We start from the raw sequence: 9,409 nt of genomic DNA, 5'->3' as shown, positions 1-9,409 counted from the left end.
AAAACGAGTATCTCAATACGATGTGTCACTCTCACCGCATCACACGGACATCCTCCTAGTATTTTATATATTAGCTAGAACAACTAACTCATTTATGACCCATTTATCACACTCCATTCACCCATTTACTACTTGATTAGATTACAATTACAATTACATTACATTAGAACCCATTTCCAAGTGTTATCCCGATTGTATATAAATATCCTACGGTGTTCAGCTTGAATAATAAGCATTTTATATCTCATCCCTCTGGCTGTGTGGGTCCTTCAACCAAACAACAATTTGCGGTTATTTTTTCTCCATTATCCCTCCATCTTCATCCTCACACTTTCACTTCTAACACAGATGAAATTCAGCTCAAATTCTTCAGTAAGGTAGTTTCTTCACTCTCAATGGCTTCAATCAAATGTTATACGCATATAGATACATTCGATTCAAAAAAACCTAACTCCGTTTTACATTTCTCCGATCGATGTTTCATTCTTGCATTTCACACTGTAAGTAACACTGTATGTAGTAATTCGTTTGGTAAATTGAAGCAAGCTAGGGTTTCTAGGGTAGATACAGAGCTATCTGATGTTTTGCAATCAAATAATGTTGGTAGACCTGTGGATGTTAGTCAGGAGAATGTTGTTGTTCAAAACCCTAGGTTACATAAGAAGTTTAAGAAAGCGAAGCGGAGTATTTGGAAGCGATTAGACGGTATGCGAAACGTAGCGAACGATTTGAACGGAAATAGTAAGCAACACGAAGTTAGGGTTGAGACAGATGATTTGTTGTTAGGAAATGATGATGAGTTTTATGAAAAGTTGAGTGCGAACGGGAGTGAATCGAGTTTAGGAGATTGTAATAGTGTATTGGAGAAGCTCGAGAGTGGCGCTCGTGATGATGAAGTTTTGAAGTTTTTCGAGTGGATGAGAGTTAACGGGAAGTTGAAGCGGAATGTGAGTGGTTATAAGTTAGCTTTACGGGTGTTGGGTAGGAGACAGGATTGGGAAGGAGCGGAAAGGTTGATTCGGGAGATGGAAACCGAGTCGAGTTGTGAACTCAGTTTTCAGATTTTCAACACGCTTATTTACGCTTGTCATAAACGCGGGCTCGTGGGACCGGGTACAAAGTGGTTTAGGATGATGTTAGATGCGGGAATTCAGCCTAATGTTGCTACGTTTGGCATGGTTATGAGTCTTTACCAAAAGGGTGGGAATCTTGATGAAGCGGAGTTTGCGTTTTCGCAAATGAGGAGGTTTAGGATCGTTTGTCATAGTGCGTATTCAGCTATGATTACGCTCTATACGCGTCTTGGATTGTATGAGAAGTCAGAAAAGATTGTCGCGTTTTTGAAAAACGACAAAGTGATCTTGAATCAAGAAAATTGGTTGGTTTTGGTTAATTCTTACAGCCAACAAGGGAAGTTAGACGAGGCTGAAAACGTGCTGGCGTCGATGCATGCAGCTGGATTCTCCCCGCATATAGTCGCTTACAATACGCTTATAACCGGATATGGAAAAATCTCGAACATGAAGGATGCCGAAAGAGTTTTCCAAAACCTTGTATCTGCTGGTTTGAAACCAGATGAAAGCACGTACAGAACCATGATCGAAGGTTGGGGTCGGGTGCATAACTTTAAAGAAGCGGAGTGGTATTATAACGAAATGAATAAATTAGATTTTAAACCGAATTCATCAAATTTGTATACGATGATCAATCTGCAAGCCAAACATGGAGATGAAGCAGGTGCTATGAGAATTATCGAAGATATGATAACAATCGGATGTCAGTTTTCAGCTATACTCAGTATCGTTTTGCAAGCGTATGAGAAGGCGGAACAGTTCGATAAAGTGCCCTATGTTATCAAAGGTTTGCTTTACGATCATGTTTTGAACAATCAAACATCATGTTCGATTCTAGTAATGGCTTATGTGAAACACGGTTTGGTAGCTGACGCCATTGAAGTTTTGGGGTTAAAAAAGTGGAAGGATAAAGTGTTTGAGGATAGTTTATACCATTTATTAATTTGTACGTGTAAGGAGCTGGGCCATCTTTCTAATTCTATAAAGATATACGCATCTATGCCGAAACGCGACAAGGCTAATTTGCATATCACGTGCACTATGATCGATGTTTATAGCTGTTTGAATCAGTTTAAGGAAGCAGAAACGCTTTATATAAATCTAAAGTCAAACGGTGTTGCTTTGGATTTGATAGCGTTTAGCATAGTAGTAAGGATGTATGTGAAATCCGGATCGTTAAACGATGCATGTTCGGTTCTTGACGTAATGGAGAAACAAAAGGATATTGTTCCGGATATATATTTATTTCGTGATATGCTTCGAATCTATCAAAGATTGGGGATGGTAAGTAAATTAGCCGATTTGTACTACAAAATCTTGAAAGCTGGAGTTTCGTGGGATCAAGAAATGTATAACTGCGTCATTAATTGTTGTGCTCGCGCTTTGCCTATTGACGAACTTTCTCGGCTATTTAATGATATGATTCAGCATGGTTATTCACCTAATACCACGACTTTTAACGTAATCCTTGACGTTTATGCGAAATCCGGTCTTTTTAAAAAGGTGAGACAAGTGTTTTGGATGGCGAAAAAACAAGGTATGGTTGACGTTATTTCGTATAATACCGTTGTGGCTGCGTATGGAAAAGGTAAAGATTTACGGAATATGGCTTCGGTTGCAAGACGAATGAAGTTCAATGGATTTTCGGTTTCTCTTGAAGCGTATAATTGTATGTTGGACGCTTACGGGAAAGCAGGTGAAATGGAGAAGTTTAAAAATGTATTGTTGAGAATGAAGGAATCAAACTGTGGGTCGGATCATTACACGTTTAATATTATGATTAATATATATGGAGAAAAAGGGTGGATTGAAGAAGTTGGAGATGTGTTAACGGAACTTAAGGAATCGGGGCTAAAACCTGATTTATGCAGCTATAACTCGTTAATTAAGGCTTACGGGATTGCGGGTATGGTTGAAGATGCAGTGAATTTGGTTAAAGAAATGAGAAAGAATGGAATAGAGCCTGACAGAATTACGTATACGAATCTGATTGCTGCTTTTCAAAAGAATGATATGGTTTTGGAGGCACTTAAGTGGTCCTTGTGGATGAAACAAATGGGGATGTGAAGCCGTTCATGTTCATGTCAGAATTTGCCGATAGCGGTTTGAATTCCTCTCTTATTAACGTTTCCATTTCTCATTATTTGTATATAGTGTCCTTCCGCCTTAATCAATTTTCATTCCCCGAGGAGGGACACACACACACACACACACGTGTGTGTGTGCGCGTGTGGATAAATTGATATATAAATGTATAAATAAAACGAGTATAATGCGTTTCTTTTTCTTTCAGGTTACCATATTTGGTTTTTAATGGAAGATTTCAAGATCTATTTCCTTTTGAAAGAAGCTACCATCACAGGTTCTAAAGTATAAAAACTCCAATCTCAAATACACAGACAATTGTGTAGATTTTTATATTTTTGTCTTACCTTCTGAATATTTCCACCTAGCCATGGATTTATATTAGATATTGTGCACATTCTTGTAAAGACAAATAAGTTTTGGATCAACGAATCGTTTATACTTTCAAGGAAGATAATCTAATAAAGTTACGAAATCTTGGGTAAATATTATAGAATTGAATAATAGGATTCTATTCAAATATAAGTATTCCCATTTATTGTTATATGATCATTATTGATGATTTATAAAATGTTTACCACCGGAAGCCTCCCGATGGTTCTTTCCGTTTTTGAAGAGTGTAGAAGATGCCTTATAAACTTCTAGATAGTGAGTAGTCGATTTTAAGTGTTGATGTAAATAGACCATAGGCGTTCATTTCTTAGGTATGATTAGTGTAGTGAGAGTTGAGTTTGGATTATTTAGTAATAGTACTAAGGCCACACATTGGGCTTCTAAAGATAAAAACTTGACATACAGCTTGCGTTTTGTTAGTTGACATAGAGCTTGTCTCATTTAACTTAAGAGAGTTGAGATCGGCCTTATATTTTTTTTTATTTATATACATATGTAACTGTTTTACACTTTCATATATACTTGTAGTTACACATGTATCATAAACGGTTAATACTACATAAAACCAATATCCTTTCTTACTTTTAGATAAACTTGGTATTATAACTGTGATTTGTATAATTCATAATGATAGATTACATGGGTATGTATAGAATACATATTGACATATTGTATCCTTCTATTTCACGACTATAAAATAACTGTCTAATACTTTTTACAAAAAAAATCCCCAAGCCTAATTTTAGTACATTAAAGTTCCTCAGCTTGTAAAAAAATACATAAAAAAATCACTAAACCAATGTTTATATATTAAAGTCTCTAAACTTGTCTAATTTGCATGCACTTGTGATTTTTTTCATTAAATAATGACTTGTTGACTCTTAACATGGTTTTAAAAAACATGCATGACGCGCGAGGCGAAAGCCAAAAACCGAAAAAATCACTAAACCAATGTTTATATATTAAAGTCTCTAAACTTGTCTAATTTGCACGCACTTGTGATTTTTTTCATTAAATAATGACTTGTTGACTCTTAAACATTTTTTTCATTAATTTGCACGCACATTAAAGTTCCTCACCTTGTAAAAAAATACATGAAAAAATCACTAAACCAATGTTTATATATTAAACTATTAAAGTCTCTAAACTTGTCTTATTTGCATGCACTTGTGATTTTTTTCATTAAATAATGACTTGTTGACTCTTAAACATGGTTTAAAAAAACATGCATGACGCATGAGGCGAAAGCCAAAAACCGAATTGGTTATTCGGTGTGCCTCTCGCTTTAAAAACCAAACTCTTAAATTGGTCAAATTTGGATAAAGTGACTCCACATTTTTGTAAATTTTTTTTACATCTTATTATAACCAATATAAGAATTAACACTTAACAAGTCATTGTGTTGAAAACAAAATAAAAGTATTTGCATTTTAGACAAGTTTATGGACTTTAATATACAAAGAGTAGTTTAATGTCTTTTTTGTCTATTTTTTTTACAAGTTGAAGGACTTTAATGTACCAAAACTAGGTTGAGGGAATTTTTCGTGAAAAGTAAGGAAGTATATTGGCTTTCTATAGTATTAATCCTAACACAATATTATATATATAGGGTAGGGTTCATGCGGTGCGGGAACTAGCGTGAACACAAACAAAATAAACCCAAAACAAACAATGAACCCCCCACCCCACCACCACCCAAAAACCTAAACCCCCACCCCCCAAAAACCTAAACCCCCTCCACCCCCACCCCCAAAAAACCTATATTATTATTATTATTATTTGAACAATATAGTTTTTTTTAATAGCTTGTAGTTTATTAGTTATTCATTAAATTACAAAAAATGGACAAAAAAGTGTTGACAGGTCAACTTGATTCATTTGGGCCTAGATCCATTTAGCCAACCCATATGACCTGGCCATTTGGACCAGCGGGTCTATGACAAGCCCATGAGATAGAGCTTGCCTTTTGTTAGTTTCCAGGCCTAGGCTTAGACTGCTGCCTTCCGGTTCTTTTTTCTTTCTTGAAGTCAGAGGTTGGTCGGGTGTAGGATTGTAAATGAGTCTGGGCTCCTCTAAGCTTGAACTTGGCTATATAGAGTTAACTGCAATTTTCGTCCCTGTGGTTTATTCAGTTATGCAGTCTAGGCCAAATTTCAATTTTGTACCATTTCCGTCCCTGACATTCTTGAAACATGCCAGTTTCGTAAAAAAAACCTAATGTCTGTTAAAACCTCTTGGCATAATTGGACAAACCACAAAGACCAAAATAACTGTCATAATAGACGTTAGTTTTTTTGGACAAAACCGGCATGTTTCAAGAATGTCAGAGATGGAAATGGTACAAATTTGAAATTTGACCTGGACTGACATAACTGGACAAACTAAAGGGACGAAAATGGCAGTTAACGCTTCTATTTATTACCATGCCAAAAGAATTTTAACATCATGCCTAAAATTTAAAACAAAATGTCTACATAGACTTCTCACACCTTGTAGGATACCCTTTGTAGACAAACCTGACCTATATAAAATGAATTAGAAAATTTGGGATAAGATTGTAGAACTTTACTCCTTGAGTTATTACATAGCTACTATAATAGTATAATCCACAACTACCACCATTAAATTTCATAATAGCACAACGGAACTGTTTTCACATTACTTATAAAAGGCCAAAGCCCACCGCTTCACCCATAAGGACGCCTGACAGTGACTAGGGGTGTAAACGAACCGAGCCGCTTGTGAGGTACTCGAGATCTTGTCGCTAAATGGTCGAATGAGGCGAACTTAGATGAACTCAAGCCCTAGCCTAAATTAAAGCTCATGAAATAACTGATCTCGAGCCCGAGCCCGAGCTTGACTAGGCTCGCGAGCCTAAAGCCTATTGTTTTTGCAGATATAATATTTTTTTAAAAATAACAAATATATAAGTATATATTAAATATTATTAATATATATCTATGATAAATAATATGAATTAATGACATATGTATAGTTATAACTTATAATAATATGTATATATAATATATTTGTCTATGCATATAAATTAGTAAATTTGAGATAAGACTGTTGAACAAAAATCCCCGTTATTACATAATTACTATTACCCACAACCACACACATGAAATTTCATAAATGTTTAATGGAAGTTAAATTTGAGCTCGCGAGCCTAGTCAAGCTCGGTATATAGAACTTGGCTTGAGCTCATTACTTTGTGAGCTTCAATTTAGGCTCAGACTCAAAGTTGTTTAAGCTCGGCTCCATTCGAGCAGTTAGGCGACTAGATCTCGAGCAGTTTAAGTGAAAGATTATATGCTATGGGTTTTTCTTTCTTTGCTTTTTCCTGTTTATTTTCTTTTCAACATATACTATATATGTTATGTTGATTAAAATCTTTATCTTGTTGCGTTTGCACTAAGTGATGGGATTTCTTGTTATTATTGTGGTTAGATGTTGCAGTTTTGATTGATTAACATACAAATGGGTTGATATGGGTTGCAATTTATTCTTCATTTCAAATTTATCCAAAAAAAACAAATTAAATGGTTAAAAATTTACGTAGTATTTTGAACCTCCTAATTACTTTACTTTAAGAAAAACTACTTCTATTGTTATTTAACAACATGACTCTTATAACATTTTGTAATGTAGTAATTATTTATTAAAATATGAGAAATGGACAAAAGAGTGTTGACCGGTCAACTTGATCCGTTGGACCTAAATTCATACTTTAGACTTCACTATGTTCACACTTCACCTTTTAACTGATATACATCTTAGGTTTATAGCTTTGACCTTTTGAGTGCATAGAACCACAACTTCAAAAGATAAGATTTTGTTATGCAAGATTCAACTTAAGAACATGATTTAACTTGCTATTTATATAAAGTTTTTTTTTTCTAATTATATTTGTAGAATAATATTAAGTTTTTAGGCTATTTTATGTCTTTTTTTATTAGACTCTTGATATGCATTTTTACTGAAATGCACTTATAGGCTTAACCTGCATGTAACAACCATGATTGATGCTTATAGTTGTTTGAATCAGTTAAAAGTTCTAGTGTTGAGAATGAATAGATCATATAATGTTTCCATTCATTACACGTTTTTATCACAGGGACTAGGCCTAGACATATATATATCTGCAAAATATTTATGCGTTGAATATATGTTTTCATCTTGTTTCAGTGCACTATATTTCTCAACATATTTAAAGAAAACGATATATCATATTATCATGGTACTTAAATAAGTTTGGATCAATAAATCATTTATGCATATATGGAAGATAAGGTAATTAAGTTAAGAAATCTTGCGTAAAATTCGAAGAATTGAATAATAAGATTCTATTCAAATATAAGTATTCCCATTTATTGCTTTATGATCTTAGCTGCTTAGCTAGTTTACACCCTTAGTCGGGTGTCGTATGAATGAAGCGGTGGTCTTTGGCTATTTAGAATCAAATTAATGGTGGTGGTGGTGGTTGTGGGTTATAGTGGTAATTTAATAACTCGAGGAGTGAGATTCAATAATCTTATCCCATATTTACTTAGTTTGCCATTCTGAAGTGCTATATATGCACCACAAGTTATTCATCTCCACCATCAAATCAAAATCCCATTTTATTACAACAATGTCAGACGTTCCAACGGATGTACTCGTTAACATTCTCTCGCGCTTGCCTGTGAAGTCTCTTCTCCGGTTTAGAACCGTCTCCAAACCCTTGTGTGCCCTAATTGACAGCCCTTACTTTGTCAATCTTCATAGGCAACGACAATCCATGAAAACCGACAAAGTTCTTGTTTTTTCTAGAGGTGTCGGTTCCTCAACTTCCGCCATTTCTTTCTGTTTCGATTCACTTCCAACTACTGTTCGGTTGGAACCTCCTATTGATAGGACTCTTTTCCCGTACATTATCGGCTCTTGCCATGGGTTTATATGCTTTTGTAGTTGGCCAATGGGTCGGGTAATTCTATTGTGGAACCCGTCAACCCGAAAGTATAGAGAGGTACCCGCATCACTAGACTACCCACCGATTAACAATGTTCTAAAGGCGGTTGACCAAGTAGGTTATGATCACGTAAACAATGACTATAAGGTGGTGAGATTGACACAGTCTGGCGACAGTGTGCGGTTAGATTCGAAAGTTTTTGTTTACAGTCTGAATTTTGAACGGTGGCTACCTGTGGAACAGACATTTCCTTACGATTTTCTCCTTGTGAGTTGTAGGGGTCAAGGTGCTTGTGTTAGTGGTGCAGTCCACTGGCTGTTAAATCAAAAACCCGATTCGGATAACGATTACTTGATGGTTAGTTTTGACCTTGCTAGTCAAAGCTTTCAATCGGTGCCACTACCCGAGTTTTTTAATAATTACGAGAATATAGATATAGGAGTATTTGAAGGATGTCTTTGTGTGGTTGGTAGTGGTGGGTATTGTGTGGATGTTTGGGTAATGGGAGAATATGAAGTGAAGGAATCATGGAGCAAGTTGCTTGCATTGACATCAAGAAATCTAAAAAACGGATGTTCCGTGCTCAGTCTCCTCTGTCCACGTTTGTTTACCAGGATAGCCTTGCTTAGCTTAGAAATGAACAAATAGTTTACATGAAAGATGCTGTGCTCTAAGTTTTTCTTTTTTGTGCCTTTTTGTCGCCTTTATTTCCTTTTATCGTCGCGTGCCTTGTGTGTGTGTGTATATGGATGGTTTTCATGTGATATATAACTAACTATATAGTTAATCGAAATCTTAAAATCTTAGAATCTTGCTGCATTTACATAAAGTGATGGGATATCTTGTTATTGTTTTCAACTTATAACGTGATAGCAAATTTTAGTCTTACTGTAGCATGATTTGCATG

General features: G+C 35.3%; 2 protein-coding genes across 2 annotated transcripts; both read left to right on the top strand.

Moving 5' to 3' along the window:
* The first annotated feature begins 226 nt into the window (after positions 1–226).
* On the top strand, positions 227–3,633 carry LOC110928913 (pentatricopeptide repeat-containing protein At4g30825, chloroplastic). The gene is made up of 2 exons (XM_022171962.2): positions 227–3,176; positions 3,367–3,633. Exon 1 carries the CDS (start codon positions 396–398, stop codon positions 3,138–3,140), a length of 2,745 nt encoding a protein of 914 aa, XP_022027654.1. The 5' UTR covers positions 227–395; the 3' UTR covers positions 3,141–3,176; positions 3,367–3,633.
* Positions 3,634–8,055: 4,422 nt separating this feature from the next.
* On the top strand, positions 8,056–9,409 carry LOC110931419 (F-box protein CPR1). The gene has a single exon (XM_022174814.2). The coding sequence runs from the start codon at positions 8,128–8,130 to the stop codon at positions 9,148–9,150; it is 1,023 nt and encodes a 340-aa protein (XP_022030506.2). The 5' UTR covers positions 8,056–8,127; the 3' UTR covers positions 9,151–9,409.

The sequence above is a fragment of the Helianthus annuus genome, chromosome 3 (genome assembly GCF_002127325.2).
Source record: "Helianthus annuus cultivar XRQ/B chromosome 3, HanXRQr2.0-SUNRISE, whole genome shotgun sequence".
NCBI lineage: Eukaryota > Viridiplantae > Streptophyta > Magnoliopsida > Asterales > Asteraceae > Helianthus > Helianthus annuus.
The sequence above is the reverse complement of the archived record's forward strand: the minus strand, read 5'-3'. Positions and strand labels throughout refer to the sequence as shown.

Bases quoted from the DNA above. Each gene is read 5' to 3' on its own strand.
- LOC110931419 (XM_022174814.2), top strand. From the start codon at position 8,128: ATGCACCACAAGTTATTCATCTCCACCATCAAATCAAAATCCCATTTT.
- LOC110928913 (XM_022171962.2), top strand. From the start codon at position 396: ATGGCTTCAATCAAATGTTATACGCATATAGATACATTCGATTCAAAA.